Source organism: Petaurus breviceps, unplaced genomic scaffold (assembly GCF_028583685.1).
Source record: "Petaurus breviceps papuanus isolate PSGF00001 unplaced genomic scaffold, PetGlider_PUasm1.0 90574, whole genome shotgun sequence".
In the NCBI taxonomy this organism is placed as follows: Eukaryota; Metazoa; Chordata; class Mammalia; order Diprotodontia; family Petauridae; genus Petaurus; species Petaurus breviceps.
The window spans coordinates 2,494,060-2,516,435 of record NW_027187277.1 but is presented as its reverse complement, the minus strand read 5'-3'; the positions used below and the strand labels follow the sequence as shown (position 1 = coordinate 2,516,435).

The following is a 22,376-nucleotide window of genomic DNA, read 5'->3' as shown; positions in this document are numbered from 1 at the left end:
GAGAGAGAGAGAGAGAGAGAGAGAGAGAGAGAGAGAGAGAGAGAGAGAGAGAGAGAGAGAGAGAGAACACTCAAGAGAGCATTTGTTAAATGCGTATTATGTGCTAGCCACTATGTTAAGTTCTGGTAATATGAATACAAGCAGGCAAGACCCTCAAGGAAGATTCTCAAAAAGGTTACTTTTAAAATAGGGAAATATAATACATAAAAGGAAAGTGAAAAGGAGGATGTATACTCCCATGGAATTATATAGAGATGGAGGAAGTATCATGGGGGTCTGCCTAATTCTATGCACAACAAAGCAGATCTTCACCTGTCAGATAAAACTGAGCATCCCAGGGGCAGAGTCCAGGACTGTGGGAGAGTGAGATGAGAATGATGGCTGGAAGGTGATGTGGGGTCTTAATTTCAGGTAAAATAAAAGGAAAACTCTTTTTCTTAGAGTCAGTGGTCAAAGGGGACTAAGTTTCTTTTGTTTTATCCTTCAAGGAATCTTGTATATTTTAGTACTAATAGCAAGGCACATTTTTTGGAGGGAAATATCATGGTTTGTTTTTTTTGAGAGAATCTCACCATAAGGCATTCTGAAATTGAGTGATATGCTTGGGGAGGGAATGTGAAAATATATGAGTAATTGGCAGACACAGACTAAAATAGAATTTGTCCAGGGGATAGTGGCCTAATTTTGTTAACATAGATATTTTTAAGGAATTCCATAAGACCTATATTTGTTATACCCATTCTGAAAATATTGACATTAAAAAGTCACAAGTTCTTTAGCAGCTTACTTGTACAGATATCCTTAGAAATGAGATGAGTTGGCATGATTCATTGGTAGCACAAGAAGCAAAGAACTCCTGGCCCATGTTATAAAGGTGAAGAGAAATCATTGATCAATAGCCAGATAGACAAATAGAGATATATGTAGATACATATAAATATATATTGTTTTCAACATAGATATTAATATAAATATAGATCATGGATATAGCAATATAAAAAACCCTGAACAATATAGATTTGAAATAAGGAGGCTTATTGTGTATTAATAGATCTCAGGAGTTGTTTCGAGATTAAGTTTAACAGCAGAGGAATCGTTGTGTTCCTCTCTTGTTTCTGTGCCAGACTATTTCCATCTGGAGGTCCTGTCTATACAGCATTGAGCTTACTGCTCAAGTGAAATGAATGATTGGCAGCCACCTGCCTCTGAGGGCACTTGAATTATGTGTGTGTGCATGTCTGATATATTTTAGTCTTGACCTATGATTTCATTGGTGCAAAGAACTCCCAGATGTAGAAATTCTATCCATCAATAAATATTGGCAATTTATCTGTAATTCATATCCTTAGAGCATGAGTTCTCTACCTGGGCTCAGTGAACTTGTGGGTTTTTTAATACATAAATTTTGATAATTATATTTCAATATATTTGGTTCCTTTGTAATCCTAGACATTCAATTTTATGCATTTATAAACATTATTTTGAGAAAAGATCCATAGGTTTCATCAGACTACTAAAGAGATCTATAACACATTAACAACAACAAAAGTTAAGAATCCCGGTGTTTCTTTTTCTTGCTTCAGAGTTGTCTGGAGTATTGAAACATTAAGTGGTCACTTCGTATATCAGAGACAGGACTTGCACCTAGGTCTTCATGATTTCAAGCTGACCCTTCATCAGCTTTATTATTATATTATTGTTTTCAAAATTCTCTTCCTCCTACTCCTTGCTACGTCCTCTATCGTGGGTGGGGAACCTGTGGACCTGAGGCCTCATGTGGTCATCTAGATCCTTGGGTATGACCTTTGGAGTGAGTCCAAGTTTAACTGAACAAATCCTTTTATTAAAGGAATTTTTTCTGAGAAGTTTAGATTCAGTCAAGAGACTGTACTTGAGGACCTAGAGGGCCACATGTGGCATCAAGCCCACAGGTTCACCTCCCCTTCCTCCATAAAACCATAAAATCACAGATGTGGCAAAAGATCCTAGGTCAAATAGTAAAAGCAGTTCTTTGTAACTCTCTCATTGCACTTTCATAATGTGTCTCACGGACTCCTATCATACTCTCCCTTGTCTTATTCTTCTTCGTATCTCTATCAATGTCCACCAGAGTTCCTGGCATGTGACATACTAATACATACCATGGATATAAAATACAACTATCTCACCTAAAAAATTAACGGAGACAATTAATTTGATTAGTGAGGTTGAATATACAATTGTAAGACAAGAGGAATGAATGAATGAATGAATGCACCAGCATGAAATAAGCACTTAATGGATATTTGTAGAATGCTGAATGTGGTCTACCTTGACCATTACTAGATAGGTCTGATGACAATAGCTTTGTAATATGCTCAAAGTTTGTGAATGTGCAAGCTATCCTTATCAGCTCAAAACCCACTCCCTCCCCAATCCATTTAAGCCATAATATTCTGGCCCATTTGTTTTTCTATATAAATTTCATTTTGATTTTATTCATTCTTGAAAGTTTCAAAAGATCATAGATTTATATCTGAGGGAGATTTTTAATTCATCTAGTAGGACCCTTTCTTTTATAATTAAAGAAACTGACCCATAGAAGAAACTGGTACAGCTTGCTCAAAGTCACAGAGTCACATGGTAAAGCTGAGATACAAGCCATGTGTTCTGACTCGAAATCCAACATTTATCCCACCATGCCATTCTGCCTTTCTTTTGATTAATATAAAGTTTATGAATTAATTTTGAAGTATTGTCATTTTCAGCACTTTTTTTTTTTGCTTTTTGGATGGGGAAAGGCAGGGCAATTGGGGTAAAGTGACTTGCCCAAGGTCACACTGCTAGTAAGTGTTAAATGTCTGAGTTCAGATTTGAACTCAGGTCCTCTTGCCTCCAGGGCCAGTACTCTATTCACTGCGCCACCTAGCTGCCCCATTTTTACCACATTAATCCACCTTATCCTAAATGTCCTTCCTCCCTTTATGTAAGTCATTATAATTTAAATTCATTTTTATTCTGGCCATAGGTATTTCTAGGTCAATTCTCAGGTATTTTTTCATTATTGTAAATGGGGTTTCCTTTCATGATTTTTTTCTTGATTTTTACTGCTAGTATATGGAAATCAAATTAATTTTGTACATTAGTCTTTCATTAATTACTCTTGTCTTACAATTGTGTATTCAACCTCACCGATCAAATTAATTGTCTCCATCAATTTTTTAGGTGAGATAGTTGTATTTTCTATCCATGGCTTTAGTATGTCACCTGAAAATAATGATCTTGTTAACTTCTCATCCCCAGTGTTCATTTCTCAGATTTTTTTTTCTTGACTTTTGAAATTTCTAGAATGTCTAGGATGTCAAGTATAACTGGAAAAAAAAAGTAGTCTCATTTTGTACCTGTTTTTGGTGAGAATGCTTCTAATCTTTCTCATTCCATATTATTTTGACATTTGGGCTTGAGGTAAATATTTTATTGTGTTAAGGAGAGTGTCATTCTATTTTTCTTAGAGTTTTTTATTATAAAGGGATATTGAATTTTGCCAAGGGCTTTTCAAAATCTATTGACATAATGGTATGGTTTTTTGAGAGCTTGGGGTTTTATGTTTTATTATGTTAATGGTTATATACCATTTTTGCTTGCTTTATGTAAAATGAGCTTGGCCATGATGAATAACTCAAAACAAATAATTTCTACTTACATGTATGAATGGAACATGTTTTGTTCTTTGCATAGTAATTGCTTCTTTACTCAAGTTACAAATGTATACTGAATTGGTACACAAGTTACTTATTTATTATTTATTTGTACTTATGTGAGATCCATACCTGTCATTAATAAATATGTATCTAGACGACATATGATTTAGTAAAAAAAAAAAGATCTCTAGGTAAGGTAAGATTTAAGAGATTTGAGTACCAGTTCAGTCTTCTCACTGGCTTGCTTTGTGACCTTGGGAAAGTCACTTAAATTCTCATATCTCAGTTCCTTCCTTCCTTTTATGAAATGATGGACTTCTATATAAGCTTCACTTATATATTTATAAATGAAAGAGGAGAGAGAGAAAGAGAGAGAGAGAGAGAGAGAGAGAGTGAGAGAGAGAGAGAGAGAGAGAGAGAGAGAGAGAGAGAGAGAGAGAGAGTCTTGAAGTTATTAGGAAGACCTGAGTTCAGATTCACTTCCACTTACTAGTTCTACAGCCACTGTAAAGTTATAATCTCTCCAGCCTCTCTCGGTTTTCACATCTGTAAAATGGAGATAACACCACCTACTTCACAGAGTTGCCATGATACTCAGATGAGATAATACATTTAAAGCATTATGAAAATGTTGTCAGTTATTCTCTCTAAGGTTTTTTCCATTTCTGACATTCTACAATTCCATGGATTTTTCCTCTAGTTAAATTTTAAATTCCTTCAGCATATATTTAACTCTGTCTAAAATGAAAAAACTAGGAAAATAGGTGCAAACATTTTAGGGAAGGATTCTAGATTTGTACATTTGAGAGGAATTGATATATTACCATTTGGGGTTCATTGAGCCACTGTTCTAGAATGCTTTTTTTTATGCTTCCACGCATTTTTATTCATTCTAATGGAAATTGAATCCATTAAGCAATCACCATTCACCTCAAAAATGAGGTCAAAACACTGTAGAAACTGTTGTTCTTAGTTTTTTCTTATTTAAGAGGCCCAAGACATCAGGAGGGTGGTATCTTGACTTATAAATGAGGTAGAACTGTACAATGTCATGAGTCTCATTCTTTCCTCCAGAGTCATGAAAGTCCAGTGACAAGATAAATGTCAGGACAACTGGAGATGGAGACAGCCATGGAAGTGGTGGGGGACCTTGACCTTTTTTTTTAATTAATTTATTTTTAGTTTTCAAATTTCAGTTCCACAAGCTTTTGAGTTTTAAATTTTCTCCATCTCCCTCTCCTCCTCCCTCCCCAATCTGATATAGGCTCTTCATATACATTCATATTAAATATATTTTCACATTAGTCATGTTGTAAAATGAAAAATTAGAACCAATGGTAGGAACCATGAGAAAGAAGAAATAAAATGAAACAAAACAGAGAGGGAGAGAGAGAGGAGGGGAGAGAGAGAGAGACAGAGAGACAGAGACAGAGACAGAGAGAAAGACAGAGAGGGACAAAGAGGGAGAGAGAGAGACAGAAAGACAGACAGAGAGAGAGAGAGAGAGAGAGAGAGAGAGAGAGAGAGAGAGAGAGAGAGAGAGAGAGAGAGAGAGAGAGAGAGAACAAATAGTATGTTTTGATCTGCATTCAGACTCCATAGTTCTTTCTCTGGATATAGAGAGCATTTTTCATTATGAGTCTTTTGGAATTGTCTTAAAACATTTCATTGCTGAGAAGAGCTAAATCTATCAAAATTAGTCCAGAATTCTTAAAGATACAATAATCTGGGGGAAGGGAAGAGAAGGCAAGAAAGCAAAATCTCTGGGGAGCCTTTGGTGGAGAGACGTGGATTAAACCAGGCAATATTCACCATTGTTATTTTTTTTTCTCATCTCTAAAGAGATTATAGGAGATTACGACTTTATGAGACTCAGATATTTGACTTCCCACTTTGTTGTTCAGAGGCTCAGAAGGCCTCCATTGTTACAAAAATAAAAATAAAAATTCCATTCCTTAACCTATGCTCCTGTATAGCTATAAAATGCTAGGACAACATTCCAAAAAAGAAGACAGTCTTCTAAAGAAAGGATTATAACATAAGATCCTATGTTTGGGACTTTTACCTGTAATGATAGAACTAATATAGTTGAGAAAATTCTGAAAATGCCATTAAATATTATTTTAAGGTTATTGTTTCATATTCCCTATTTGCCCTATTTCTCACTCATTAAGGAAGGCAGGCTGTTTCCTAGCACTGAAGTTTAACATTACCTAGCTACAAGCAGGCTTTCAGAAGAAGGATTTTTTTTCCTGCTTTTTCCTTGTGTGGAAAATCAAATAGCTTTCAAAGGATTATTTTCAAAAAAAATCTCAGAATATTAATTAGTGAATTGATTAGTGTCTGTTATTGGCTATTTAGTTACAGTAAAGGGCATCTTGTTTTTCATTGTTGACAGGAGCTTCTTGATTATTACTCCAAATCCATTAGTTTGATTTGTTAAGCATAGACATATTTATGTATACATAGAGAGATAACCTAAAATGGTTCCATTAATAGCACTCTCTAGGGAATGAGCACATATACCTTACTTGGATGAGTAATATTCAAAGAATTAGAAAACAAAAATATTCATATGACTCTAAAACTTTATTGAATATTGTTATATGTTTCATATTTAATTCAGGAAGCATTTCAGGACCTTATATATGGTCTCTCAGGGCTAATCTTAAGTCATTCAAAACCACAGAAGGTCATCATCTTAGACCATACCACAGCTTCAGAAGAAAAACATTCATTATTTAAACTTCCTCATTGTTTTAGCCTAGAAAAATGAGTTTCTTACACAAAGAACAGTTTACAGTTAAAGACTTAAAATGGGGAGAAACTCAAGATATTAACATAAAGAAATGTTTACAAATTTATGTTAATAAGGAACTGAGATCTTGGCTAAAGTGTCATAAAGGCTAGTCAGTAATTTAAAGTAAACAGAGGTTCAGACTATATGATTTCACATGTAGCAGGAATTTCTGGGTGAGTTCTCTATATCTCTATAAAATTCTCTATTGACATTGAGTTGCGCCTTCTTTGGAATTTATAGTTTCAGACAGTGCCTAGAAAATTGAGCAATTAAATAATTGCTCAGTGTTTTATGCATACACACACACACATGCACACACATGTACACACACATGGAGTTGGAAATCAAACCCAGATTTCTTAACTAGCTCTTTATCCACTTTGTCACACTCTTTTAAGTAAGATCAGAAAAAAATTAATAATTATGGGTTGACTATAAGGCACTGTTCTAGTAGACTTGAAACTTTGCTAGACTTGGATATAGAAGCAACCTGGTTTCAAATTCCATTTCTGATATTTGTAACATTTAGTCTCAACCTCTTTGAGCCCAAGTTTCTTCATCTCTAAAATGGGAATATTAGCTACAATTGTGTTGACTTTCACAGGGTTGTAAAATCAAATAGGATAATTGATAATGTGCATAAAATACTTTGTGAACCTTAAAAAAAACTCAGTTAATGCCATCAGGTATTATGTAGGAAGATCATATACTCCATTTAGAAAGCTGTGATATGAACATTGAAAAAATAAATATATCAAAAGATTTAATTAATTCAAGATAAAAGAAATATTTATATATGCATAGAATAAGAAAGAGTTTACCTGAAATGATTTAGTTAACAACATATTTTTGGTTAATTAAGAGTTCCTATCAATCTATAATGTACTTTGATGAACCTGATAAATTTTATTGGGAGGCAGTCAGGGTTAAGTAACTTGCCCAGGATCAGACAGCCAGTAAGTACCTGAGGCTAGATTTGAACTCAGGTCCTCCTGGCTCCGGGGTCCATACTCTTTCCACCTTACCACCTAATTGCCTGAACACAATTAAATTTTAAAGAGATGGTAAACAGTCATTGTATTAGGAATGCAGAGGAGAAAAGTCATGTCAAGCTAGAATGGTGGAAAAATGCTCAATGGAGGAGGTGAAATTTGAACTTGAGCCCATAGGATTCAGAGGATGTGAATGGGCAGAGAGAGGAAGAGGAAGGTCATATGAGATAGTGGGTGTACCATGAACAAAAGTACAAAAATGGAAAAACAATTTCCAGGGGCAGGTGATAAATTTATTTTAATGAAATGGGTTATCTGGAGAAGGAAAAGGAAGAGGAAATTTTAGAAATGCAGAGTGCCTTTCATGCTAGGTTAGGGAGTTTTTACTTAGTCAATAAATATTAAATGCTTACTATGTGCCAAACATTGGTGATAGAAAAAAAAATATGCTCTGTCTTTAGGAAGACATAGAATAAGAAAGACAACACACAAATATCTATATCTTTATCTATCTTTAGAATAAGATCAAGATCAATAAAATACAAATGGGAAGCTATATCTTTCAGTTGTGACAGGAGATAAGAGTTTAGCTAAGGAAACCAGAGCAGTCAGAAGTTTGACACAGAGTGAGGAGGAGGGACATTTAAGTAATCAGAGATAGCTATGGAAAGGCCATGAATAACCATGAGGAAAATGAAGAAAACCTCCTTTTCTTTATGGGAAACAGGAATTTGGGGAGACAAAAGACAAACAGATATCCTCCATGTTATGTGTTAGCAAAGAATCTTTGAATATTTGGACAATATGAATGTTTAGCCTGAAAGTTTCATATAATATCATAGGAAGGAGTTAGAGGTGGAAAGATTTTGGAGATTAAGTTGATTGAGCAAATAAGCTCCTTGAAGGCATTTTTGTTTCATGTCTTTGTGCCACCAATGCCTGTCATACAGTAGGTATTTAATGAATGCTTGTTGGTTGACTTAGCATTTAATCCCGTGTACTTCACAGACAGATGAGAAAACTCAAATATGGGTTTGTAACCTAGATCATATGATTCCAAATATATGATCCTTTCTATTAATCGATAAATAAGCATTTACTAAACTCTTAATATGTACTAGGCACTCTGGTAAGAATTGGGGATACAAAGAAAGACATAAAAAAAATCCTGGGGCAGCTAGGTGGTGCAGTGAATAGAGCACCCACCCTAGAGTCAGGAGGACCTGAGTTCAAATCTAACCTCAGACACTTAACACACACACAAAAAGAAAACTAGCCATGTGACCTTGGGCAAGTCACTTAACCCCAATTGCCCTAACTTCTCCCCTCCAATAAGCAAAAAAAGAGAAAGAGACAGAGATTCTTGCCTTCAAGAAGCTCACATTTTAATGGGAAGAAAACATATAAATAACTAGGGATATTATAGATAGAGAGTAGATGGGAGGTGATATATCTATTGTTTTTTTTCTAATGCATCCTTTTACCTTTTATCTTTTGCCCTTCACTAATATTTTTGAATGGAATAGTGCTTCTTTACCTCTTATTTCCAGGTGTATTCTATTGAGTATTCTTAAGGTTAGGGTCATCCTTCTTAAGTAAGGGACAGCCAGATAGCAGAGTACGTGCTGGGCCTGGAATTAGGAAAACCTGAGTTCTAATCTGACCTCAGACACTTAGAACCTGCGTGACCCTGGGCAACTCACTTAAGTAATACTCTTTACCTCAGTTTTCCCGTCTGTATGAGTTGAAAAAGGAAATAGCAAACCACTCCAGTATCTTTGCCAAGAAAACACCAAATGGGGTTCCAAAGACACAGACACAACTAAACAACAAAAAGGAAGACTTTAATAACCAAATCTCTAGGCCAATAGGCTCCTTGAGGGTAGGGACCATTTCCTTTTTTTGTCATTCTGTCCCAGCCCCTAGAACAACAAACACTAAACACTTGTTTGTTGAAGTGAATATAATTTGATATTAGGATTTTTGAGAATGGTAAAAGGTGTCTTAAGGCAAGAAAAAAAGGCATTTTTGATTGATTTTATTACTACTACAGGTGGGCTTTGACATAGCTATTGTGTTTCCCATAGTATGTTCAATCATTATCAATTTGTTCCTTCTTCTCTAGTGTCATTCTTTCTTTTCTAAAATTCTATTCTATGGGGAGGCTAGGTGGTGCAGTGAATAGAGCACCAGTCCTGGAGTCAGGAGGACCTGAGTTCAAATCTGGCCTCACACAATTTACACACTTACTTAGCCCTGTGACTTTGGGAAAGTCATTTAACCCCAATTGCCCTCCAAAAAACAAAGAAAAAAAATAAAATAAATAAAATTCTATTCTATGTTTACTTTAATAAGTAAAAATAAACATTCACAAACTGGTAGTTTTTTTAATTAAATTCATGATTTGCTGCTGAAATGGAAGGCTTTCTAATCTTAAGAACTTGAATGAAATTTCTTAACTTCTGTAAGTTCTGTGGTTTTTTGGGAGCAAGGGGAACTTTAACTTAGGTCTCTAAGCTTTTTTAATGTTACATGCTTTCACAAAGGGTTCACTTCACTTCTTTTTGGGGGTATTTAAAAGTAGCATGATTAGTCCAAAATTTCAGAAACATACTGAATTATAGGCCTAGCTTCAAACTGGCACATGAACACATTGTTTTTACCTTGCATCAATTTAAAATGCCATACTCTGTATTGAAACATATTTTACTGTGTTGTGCTTGTCAAAAATAGTGCATAATATGGACATTGAAAATATCATTTTCTCAAAGTTTTTAAGTCAATATCTTATGGTTTTTCTTTTGACAAAGGATTATTGTAACATTTAATCTATGTCCATTTTCTGTCTAACTCCCTTAAACACAAAGCACAGGAATTTTAAAATTGAACTGGTGATATAACCTATTCTGACATTTTTTCCTTTAAAAATAATTGCATAGCATTTTCTTATGCAATATTTTTTCCTTCTCACAATACTTATGGAGAAAAAAATTGAGGGATGAGAGGAATGACTAAATCATTGAATAAATAGTCAAATTTGTAAACAGTTGTTATCATGGATGGAGGAGTTTGGTATTTGAAAAAAAATAATCTTCCATCTTCAGATTATTTTTGCAAAAGCAAATAGGTTATTGGTTATTTGCAAGGATAGTATTAATTTTATTTCCTTTACTTATGATGGAAGTAAAGAAGGTTGAAATTCAGAGATCATCACCACAATATTGAATAGTTACATATTTGTGTTTTGAGTTTGGCTAAAGTTTGCAGAAGGGGAAATTTCTCATTAACTGAAAATTAGATAATGATTTAAATGAAATGGCATATAATCAATCAGGGTTTTACAAATCAATATGTATTTTCCATACTAACCTGGGAGTCAGAAAGCCTGTGACTCACATGTTGTGGCATGATCTGTCATGTTTTTCTTCCTGTATTTGAATCCCCAGCATATAGGATGGCACTACACTAACTCATTGCATTTATCTATGGATCCAGTGATTTGGTATATTATTTTCTTGACACCTCATCTTCTGTGTGGATAGAAATAGTAGATCAACAAGCAAAATGTTGCTAAATAATTCAAAGTTTTAATTACAAGATTTATTAATTTAGAATTTATACTAGAAGATTCAGCTACATGTCTAAGTATATATGAAGGAATTCCAAGAAAGTTGCCACAGAACATGATTGTTTACACAATTTTCAAATATGGGAGAAAAGAAATTTCAATTAAGGAACTAGTAATGATATTCTGATGGACATAGGATTCCATCAGTTTTGATATTTCTTCAACACTCCATCCCTTCTGACCTCTGTGATTTTCCCCATGTGTTTCTGCAAATTCTCCAGATAAGATCTATACAACATACTAGAAGTTTTTATCATTTTTATTTAATACCTGGAACTCCAGTATACCACTTAGAAAATGTATTATATCCCAGTCTTGTTATATGACTTGTCCATAGCTTTATCTAATCATGTACATCTTCAGTAATGTCTTCTAAGTGAATCCTTGTGTATGTCAACAAACATTTCTTAAGCCAAGTATTGAACTGAGTGACAAAGGTAGATCTTCCTTGCTCATGATCAAGTCTCTTCCTGATTCTTTATCACTGCCTTTACTTTACACTAACAATGGTATTATTACCTGGCTTTGCCCAATTCTTTCCTAAATAATGTTGCTAAACTGTCATGGTTGTTTAATGAATAATAGCTGTGTGGCTGGCATTCTATTTTTGGGATGGGGACAAACAGGGAGGAGAATGAAATTAAACTGTCAAACACATTTTCCATATTTTCATTTTAAGGGTTACCACTTTTCATTTGATCATACATAATTACAGAATTTTTTTTTCAACTTGTACTCTTTTGCACTTATAGCTGGGGTTAATGTCTTTTCTTTTCTTCCTCTTCATTTTTTTTCTGTAGGCCTGGATGATTGTCTTCAGCAGTACATTAAGAACTTTGAGAGGGAAAAGATTAGTGGGGACCAGCTGCTTCGAATCACCCACCAAGAACTAGAAGATTTGGGGGTCACTCGCATTGGTCATCAAGAACTTATATTGGAGGCAGTCGATCTACTGTGTGCACTGGTAAGTTTCTTATAGGATACAATGACTTAATTTTTATCATTAATATAGGTTTATGAGAATGGTTTATATTCTCACATATAATCAAGGGTATTTTTGGTAAGCATATTAAAAAATAGAAAGGTTTAAGAAGTGATATTCCACATTAGAACACATATTTACCATTTTGTGATTCATTGAAGGATAAAAAGAATAAATAATCTCAGTATGCTTATTGCTTGTTGACATTTTTTAAAATTGTAGAGCAAAGTGTGACCTTGGGCAAGTCACTTAATCCCAATTGCCCTCCAAAAAAAAAAATAGGGGTCGGGGCGGCCAGGTGGCGCAGTGAGTAAGAGCACCTGCCCCAGAGTCGGGAGATCTGGAATTGGTTCCGGCCTCAGATACTCGTCACCCACACAAAAATAACTGGCCGTGTAACCTTGAGCAAGTTACTTAACCCCGATTGCTTTAAAAAAAAAAATAGTGGCCTCTAGGTGGAGCAGTAAATAGAGAACTGGCCCAGGAGTCAGGATGACCTCAAGTCCGGCCTCAGACACTTAACACATAAACTAGCCATGTGACCTTTGGCAAGTTGCTTAACCCCAATTGCCCTCCAAAAAAAAATTGTAGAGCAAAATATCACCTTAAAAGCTATCCTTCAACAAGGCAACTCCCATGTCCATGAACAAATTATATAGGATTCTTTGAAAGATGTAATAGCTGAGATAACATTATTCAAAAACTCTCTGACTCTTAATATCAAATGAGGCAAGTAACAGAGAAGTATTGTTTGCTAACATTGTTCAATGCCCAGTCAAAGTTGAAGAGGAATTCCATATAAATGGCAAGGGTGTTCAGTTATTCCTATTTGCCTTTGCCATTTTGTTTATTACGTGAAACCACAGAGCTTCATATAATCATTCAAAAGAATTTGAGACCTAACTATCCATCCAATAAAAGCTAAATTTTAAGCCCCAGATCATCTAAACTATGATGTATATTTAGCTAGAGAGCCTATGGAACACACAGACACATTCATAAATGTATGCACATATACACATATGTATACCTTGGACAGACACTACAAGTGGATGATTAGCTAGGCCCAGAATTCAACAGGAAGAAGACAGTGGAATGGACCTCATTTAGGAAGTTGCAATGGTGCCAAACTTCTTCTTTGAACAAAGGACATCTTTAAACAATAATGTTCTTCCTTGAGTTTCTATGGCTTCAAAGATGAAACAGTATAGTTTCCAAAGAACTGGAGTTGAAGATCAGCTAAAAGTCAGTGGAGAGATGTATGGTGGACTGAGAAGTCTGCAGCACATTAAAAAACAATTTTTAAGGAGAAGAACTAGGTCTTGATTAGGGTGAATGATGAATCCCATGAAGCAGTCTCATTATTCTAATTCACACTGCATATTTCCATTGGACTGGAATTGCATTTTACATACATAATTATAACTTCAAATAGTGAAAATCCAAATACATGCAACCACTTTACAGGATTCACTATTCACACTAATCATGTATGTGAGATGTGCTAGGCCATGGAGTGAGAGCTCAAGGTGACTAATGAATAATCCACATACTCTATTGGAATTCTCATAACATCAAGAGAGTGTGAAACAGATCCCCAATATATTGAGTGAAGCCCCTATGGGGAACTCAGGGAAGGACATGGAGCAGAGTAACATGGTATGTTCAGGAATGCAAAGTTTATGATCTTCATCACTAAAGGAAACACATATATCAATAAGATTGCAGATCTATTGGAGCATTAAAAATATTAAAAAAGGTAGAAAAATAAATTGAAGAAGAATTTATATTCCCCAAACTCGCATCTTATGGGTACGATCCCTGAACTCAATTGTTTATAGAATGTAAAGGATAAAACTTCAACCTAAAGTTTGAGCCTTTTCCAGTCTTTTCTAGCAACAGGTCACTGACTGGTGCTGATTAGAAATAAAGTTTTACTGCTCTGTAAAAATTTTGATACCAAAAGGAAACAGTTTTTTTTTAATTTACTCTTCTGCCTACTTCCTTGCAAGTTACCACTTTCTACCCTGTCCATTGTTACCACTTTGATTTGACATAGACCTAGAAATTCTGAATATTCTAATAAGACAAGGAAAAGAAATTGAGGGAATTATCATAGGTAAAGAAGAAATAAAAGTTTCACTTTTTGTAACTAAAATGACAAACTTATTCAATTAAATTTAATAAGAATAATAACTTCATCAATCTTGCAGGATATAAATTCAAATCCACACATATCATCAGCATTTCCATAGATTATAATACCAACAAAATCCATCAGGACAAGATAGAAGGAAAAGTTCCATTTAAAATAACTACCCAACATATAAAATACTTGGAAGTCTATTTGTCTTCTATTTATACTTCCTTACATTCTTCCCATCTGCCATAAAACCTGAAAAACTTCCTTTCACACACACACACACACACACAGAGAGAGAGAGAGAGAGAGAGAGAGAGAGAGAGAGAGAGAGAGAGAGAGAGAGAGAGAGTCTTTGAAGAATGCAGTTTCATCTGTACATAGTTTTTTAGTTGGGAATCAGTGCTAAGTCACAAATTATGAAGCCTGGTATCTCAGCTGGTGTCACCATGTTCAGCTACTTGGAAAACTTAAAAATAGCAACTTGCTTCTGAGAGTTTTTCATACCAGCCTTTGGGGAAATTCAATCAGTTCTAAAGCACCTTTCCCTCTTAAGGTATTCATTTGAAATTCATATTGCAGGCATTGTCTCTGAATATAAAGAGATGACAGAGTAGCCCTTTTATGGAAAAATCAACCTGGAAAAAAAGTCATGTCATTTTTCACATTTTCTTCCAAGCATTCCCCTTGAGAATCATAAATTACAGTGAATGATTATTCCAGTGCATTAAAAGATAGCTCATGTAAGAGAACTCATCGAGGAGAAAAGTGAATATTTAAGTATCCCTTTACCAAGTTCTTCCAGGGCACAAAATATCTCCCAAGAGAAAGTCTCATGCCAAACTCTGCCCAAACATATTTTATAAAGCCAGACTTTGGTTTCTCAAACTTCTTGATATATCATTCTTAAATGTCTTCTCAAGAAACTAAATCTGAGCTTTGATTTCTTAAACTTCTTGACATCTCATTCTGAAATGTCTCCTTTCCTAGGCAGGAGTTTTAATGTCCAGTTATGGAATGAGTGCTCCTACAAGAAGATGATATAAGAGGAATAGAATAGAGTATTTCAGAGTTAGTTTGCTGTGTTACTTTATGAAACAATTATGAAACTTTATTCCAATAAAGTTGCCTGTGAAACATATTTCTGAAAAGTAGATCCTATTTTCCAAGTGAGTTTCACTACAAAAACCATAAATATTTTTCCAGAGAAGAAAAGTATCCTAGTAAACTAAGTTGGACAGACCCATGAAATTTTAAATATTGCATAGTGGGTACAATTTTTGTAGCATTTTCAACTCACTGTACCTTCTAGCTTCTGTCATTGATCATCTTTGTGTTTTGTCAGAACTTCTCTCCTCTATGATTCCATATTTCTAATTCCTGGAACTTAGGTCTCTTCTTTCTTTTCTTTTTATTTGGGTGTTTACAGTCTAAAAGAATCTAGGCTAAACAAATCTATTTGAGCTAGGTTATTTTGCCATTAAGTGACTCTGGGTACCATAGTAAACACTCAAAATAAACCTTCATCTTGGATTTCTAACTGGAAGACACCTAAAAACCATCTAGTCAGCTCCCCTTATTGTAAATATGAGGAAACTGAGACCTAGTTCTTCAGGACTATTTCCACAATTACTGGTACTATAGCCTAGAAGTTGCTTATGATCTGAACTTTTAAGTAGTATAAAAAAGTGAATTCCTCATTTTATAAATTTGGTTTTCATTTTCAACATTCATTTTCATAAGATTTTGAGCTCCAAATTTTCCTCCCTCACCCACTCTCTCCCTCCTTTCCCCATCCCCAAGGCAATAAGCAATTTGATACAGGTTATACATGTGCAATCATGTTAAAAAATATTTCCACATTAGTCATGTTGTGAAAGAAGAATCAGAACAAAAGGGAAAACCCATGAAAAAGAAGAAGAAAGTGAAAATAGTATAGTTCAAGCTGCATTCAGACTCCATAGTTCTTTCTCTGGAAGTAGAAAGCATTTTCTATCATGAGTCCCTTGGAATTATCTTGGATCATTGTATTGCTGAGAAGAACTAAGTCAATCACAGTTGATGATTTCACAATGTTGCTGCTATTGTGTACAATGTCCTGGTTCTGCTCACTTCACTCAGCATCAGTTCATGTAAGTCTTTACATGTTTTTTTCTGAAACCTGCCTGCTTATCATTTGTCATAGCAAAATAGTATTCCATTACATTCATATACCACAGCTTTTTTAGCCATTCCCCAATTGATGGGCATCCCTTCAATTTTCAGTTCTTTGCCACTACAAAAAAACTGCTAAAAATATCTTTGTACATGTGGTTCCTTTTCCCTTTTTTGTGATCTCTTTGGGATTCAACCCAATAGTGATATTGCTGAAAAGGGCATGCAGAGTTTTATAGCCCTTTGGGCATAGTTCCAAATTGCTTTCCAGCATGGTTGTATCTGTTCACAATTCCACCAACAATGCATTAGTGTTCCAATTTTATCACACCTCTAACATTTAGCATTTTCCTTTCCTGTCATATTAGCCAATCTGATAGGGGTGAGATGGTATCTCAGAGTTATTTTAATTTGTACTTCTCTAATCAAGAGTGATTTAGAGCAATTTATATGATTATGGATAGCTTTAATTTCTTCATCCAAAGACTGCTGATTCATATTCTTTGATTTTTATCCATCGTGGATTGATTCTCTAGGATTCTCTAAGTACACTATCATATTATCTGCAAAGAAAGACAGTTTCATTTCCTCATTGCCTATTCTAATTCCTTCAATTTGTTTTTCTTCTCTTCATGCTAAAGTTAATATTTCTAGTACAATATCAAATAATGGTAGTGATAATGGATATCCTTTTTTACTCTCCAATCTTATTGGGAAAGCTTCTATCTTATCCCCATTACATATAATAGATACTGCTTATCATTTTAAGGAAAATTCCATTTATTCCTATGCTTTCTAGTGTTTTTAATAAGAATGGGTGCTGTTTCATCAAAAGTTTTCAGCAAATATTGAGATAATCATATTATTTCTGTTAATATTATTATTTGTATGGTCAGTTGTGCTGATTGTTCTCCTAATATTGAACCAGCCCTGAATTCCTGGTATTAATCCCATTTATTCTTAGTGTATTATCCTAGTGATGAATTGCTATAATCTCTTTGCTAATATTTTATTTAAAAATTTTGTATCAATTTCACTAGGGAAATTAGCCTATACTTTTCTTTCTCTGTTTTGTCTCTTCCTGGTTTAGGTATGAGCACCATATTTGTGTCTTTAAATGTATTTGGTTAGGATCCCTTCTTCACTTATTTTTCCAAATAGTTTTTGTAGTACTGGAATTGATTGTTCTTTAAATGTTTGGTAGCATTCACTTGTAAATCCATTTTTTAGAGAGTTCATTGAGGGGCAGCCAGGTAGCACAGCGAGTAAGAGCACTGGTCCCAGAGTCAGGATGACCTGGGATCGAATCTGGGCTCAGACACTTAGCACCCACCCAGAAACAGCTGGCCGTGTAACCTTGAGCAAGTTACTTAACCCCAATTGCTTAGGGGTGGCCAGGTGGCTCAGCGAGTAAGAGTACTGGCCCCAGAGTTGGGATGGCCTGGGATTGAATTCAGGCTCAGATACTTAGCACCACACCCAGAAACAACTGGCCGTGTAACCTTGAGCAAGTTACTTAACCCCAATTGCTTTAAAAATAAATAAATAAAATAATAAAATAAATTAAAAAGAGAGTTCATTGATAGCTTGTTCAATTTCTTTTCCTAAAATGGGGTTATTTAAGTGTTTTATTTCCTCTTTTGTCAATATGGGCAATTTATATTTTTGTAAATATGCAGCCATTTCACTTATATTTTCAAATTTATTGGTATACAGTTGGACAAAATAGCTCCTAATTATTGCTTTAAATTCCTCTTCATTGGTGGTGTATTCACCCTTTTCATTTTAGATACTGGTAATTTGGTTTTCTTCTTTCTTTTTTTAAATCAAAGTAACCAAAGGTTTATCTGTTTATTGGTGTTTTTTATTAGTTCAATAGTTTTCTTCCTTTCAATTTTATTAGTATTTCTTTTAATTTTCAGAATGACTAATTTCATATTTAATTGGGGGTTGCATACCCTATTCATGATCTGTTCTTTCTCTAATTCACGTAAACATTTAGAGATACAAAATTTTCCCTTAAGAATTGCTTTGCCTCCATCTCATATATTTTGGTATATTGTCTCATTTACACTACTCTACCTCCCCCTTTTCTCTTCTCCTAGAACTATCTTTTTTTCATCCTCATTCTCTTCAATGGAATTATTAATTGTTCTATAATTTGTTGTTTGACCTACTCACTCTTTAGTATTAGGTTGTTTAGTTTCCAAATAATTTTTAGCCTGTCTTTCCATGACCCTATACTACATGTAATTTTTATTGCATCATGGTCTAAAAGGGATGCATTTAATATTTCTGCCTTTCTGTATTGGATCATGAGGTTTTTATGCCTTTATATATGGTCAATTTTTATGCTGTGCCATCTACACCAGAGAAAAATGTATTTTCCTTTTTAACGCCATTCAGTTTTCTCCAGAGGTCTATCATATCTAGTTTTTATAAAATTCTACTCACTTCATTAATTTCTTTCTTTTTTATTTTGTGTTTAGATTTATCTAGTTTTGAAAGGAAGAGGTTGAGGTCCCCCACCAGTATACTTTTGATATCTATTTCTTCCTGCAACTCACTTCACTTCTCTAAGAATTTGGATGCTATATCACTTGTTGCATATATGTTTACTATCAATATAACTTCATGGTCTATCATGCCTTTTAGCAACATGTATCCTTTCATATCTCTTTTAGTTAGATCTATTTTTGCATTTGCTTTGTCAAAGATAAGAATTTCTTCACCTGCTTTTTTATGTATCTGCTCCAGTCTTTTACTCTTTGCATCTCTGCTTCAAATGTGCTTCTTATAAGCAACATATTGTAGGATTCTGGTTTTTAATCCACTCTGCTATCTGCTTCCATTTTATGGGAAAGTTAATTACATTTACATTCACAGATATGGTTACTACTTATGTATTTCCTTTCATCCTATTTCCCCTTATTAATACTTTTCTCTCTCCTTTCTCTCTCTCCCTCTTCACCAGTTTTTTGCTTCTGACCACCACCTCCCTCGATCTGACATCCCTTTTATTAGCTCTCCACTCCCCTTTTCTTTCCCCTTTCTCCTCCGACTTCTCTATAGGGTAATATAAATTTCTATAACATACTGTGTGTGTATGTTATTCTCTATTTGAGTTAAATCCAATGAGAGTAACGTTCAAACAATGTTTCCCCCTCCCTTGTTTCCCTCTACTTTAATAGGTCTTCTGTACCTCTTCATGTTATATAATTTATCCTATTCTGCCTCCTCCTTTCCTCTTCTCCTAGTCCTATTCTTTTTTCACCACTTAATTTTTATATCATCACATCAAAGTCAACTTATACCCACAACTTCTGTTTATGGATATTCCTAGTTACCCTGATAGAGATTTGGTTATTAAGGGTTGCAAGTATCATCTTCCTATGTAAGGATGTAAACAGTCTAACCTTATTGAACAACATTTTTTCTTTCCTGTTTGCCTTCTTATGCTTCTTTTGAGTCTTATATTTAAAGATCAAATTTTCTGTTAATCCCTGGTCTTTTCATCAGGAATAATTCAAAGTCCCCTATTTTGTTGAATATCTATCATTTCCCCTGAAATATTATCCTAAATTTTGCTGGGTAGTTGATTCTTGGTTGTAATTGAAGCTCCTTTGCCTTCTGAAATATCATATTTCAAGGCTTCCAATCCTCTAATGTAGAAATTGCTGTTTTGTGTAATCATGTCTTTGTCACCTTGATATTTTAATTGTTTATTTCTGACTGCTTACATTACTTTCTCCATGACCTGATAATTCTGGAATTTGGCTACAACATTCCTTAGAGTTTTTATTTTGGGATCTCTTTCAGGAGGTGACAAGTGAATTTTTTCAATGACTATTTTACCCTCTGGTTCTAGGATATCAGGACAGGTTTCCTTGATAATTTCTTGAAAGATGCTGTCCAGGCTTTTTTTTATCATGACTTTCAGGTAATTCAATAATTCTTAAATTATCTCTCCTGGATCCATTTTTCAGATTAAGCATTTTTCCAATGAAGCATTTTACAAAGTCTTATAGTTTTTCATTCTTTTAATTTTGTTTGACTGATTCTTTATGTCTAATAGAGTCATTAGCTTACACTTGCCCAATTCTAATTTTTAATCCTTCACTTAGCTTTTGTGCCTCCTTTTTCCATTTCACCAATTCTACTTTTTTAAGGAATGTTCTTCAGTGATATCTTTTTCCATTTGGCCAATTATGTTTCTTGGGGGGTTGGGTTTTTTTTTGCCTTTTTGGAGGGCAGTTGGGGTGAAGTAACCTGCCCAAGGTTACACAGCTAGTTTTGTGTGTGTGCCAGCACTTTACTCACTATGCCACCTAGTCACCCTGGCCAATTATGTTTTTTAAGGAGTTGTTTTCTTCAGTCAACTTTTGCCATTCCTTTTCCAAGCTAAGCTCTTGACTCTCTTGCATAACTCTCATTTCTGCTCCCAATTTTTCTTCTACCTCTCTGATTCTAAAAATCCTTCTTGAGGTCTTCTAAGGAGACTTTTGGGGCATATGTCCAATTCATCTTCCCCTTTGAGACTTTGCAAGTAGGCATTTTGAGACTGTTGTCATCTTTTGAGTTTGTGTTTTGATCTTCCCTGTCACCATAGTAGCTTTCTATGGTAGGGGCTCTTTTCTATATATTTCTCATTTTTAACCAATTTTGTGACTTTTAAAATTTAACTCTTCTCCTGGGGCACAGGGGCCACTGTCTCAAGCTTCTTGTACTGTGGACCTTGGGCCTGGTCACTGGCTTTCTGTAACAGGGCTTCATGTGCTGGCAGTTGGCCCACTGCACTGGGGTGGCCCAGCCTAGTTGTACCTGTTTGCCAGGGGTTCCCAGGCTGGCAGTTGCCTTTCTGTGATGAGGTTGGAGGTCTCACAGCTGGCCTGTTATGGCACTGGCCTATTGAGCTAGGACTAAAAGGCTTAAGTTGCTGATCTGTGCTGTGACTAAGAGCCTCCCACTGGCTTGCCTGGGCACCATCTGCACTGGGTTGCATTTCATTTTTACCCAAGTGAGACAGACCTTTCCTGAAGTCCTTCCTTAAGTTGGAAAATTGTTTCACTCGCTGTTTTTTTTGTAGGTTCTATAGATCCATTTAGAGGCTTGATTTAATGTTTCTGAGGGAAACTGGGGAGAAGTCAGGCAACTTTCTGACTTTTCTCCCCCATCTTGGTTCTGCCTCCCATTTTATAATTTTTTAAGATCATAATTATATAAAAACTTTACCTGAGGTAAGCTATATGTTTATAATCTGTATTATAAATACCTTTTTATAAGTTTCATCTCATCATCAGTGTTATAAGCACAATGCTAATATACTTATGTAGCACTTTTTCAATTACAAAGAGTTTTCATGTAAATTTCCTTCCTACAAGGGAGCCAGTACAAGTTGTGGTTATCTCATTTTGTGGAATTGTGCAAACTGCCACTCAGACAAATTAAATAACTTGCCCATATCACACAGTAAGGGCCAATGGAGAGACTCAAAAATCACACAGGATTTTTGGTCTCAAATTCAATACTTTTCCACTTCACTATGTTACTGCTAGGGCATTTAGAGTACTTCATAGGCAATGCAAATATAATAAAAGTGAGGAAAAATATAATTGCTTCAAAACACTGCTGAAGTAACTGCACATTAGTATTCCTAGATGAATAAATGTCACTTTCATGACTCATTTATACACATGCTTATTTTATAGTTATTTTGTGTGAACACCTATCATAGACAAGTTACAACAAAATTTTTTTCTACATATAGAATTACCATAATTGTTTTTGGATCAGCTGACAAATTTGCTTAACTCTAAAGGAAGGAAAGAAGGAAGGAAGGAAGGAAGGAAGGAAGGAAGGAAGGAAGAAAGGAAGGAAGGAAGGAAGGAAGGAAGGAAGGAAGGAAGGAAGGAAGGAAGGAAGGAAGGAAGGAAGGGAGAGAGAAGGGAGAGAGACAGAGAGAGAGACGGAGAGAGAGAGAAAGAGAGAGAAAGAAAGAAA

The 22,376-nt window shown here is 34.9% G+C and overlaps 1 protein-coding gene across 8 annotated transcripts in view; it reads left to right on the top strand.

Moving 5' to 3' along the window:
* CNKSR2 (connector enhancer of kinase suppressor of Ras 2) overlaps positions 1-22,376 on the top strand; it is a 348,720-nt gene that overhangs the window by 54,858 nt on the left and 271,486 nt on the right. For all 8 annotated transcript variants that reach the window (XM_069063427.1, XM_069063426.1, XM_069063424.1 and 5 more), the window contains exon 2: positions 11,901-12,064. In XM_069063427.1, the coding sequence (XP_068919528.1) occupies positions 11,901-12,064 (164 nt within the window). The remainder of the gene's footprint in view (positions 1-11,900; positions 12,065-22,376) is intronic.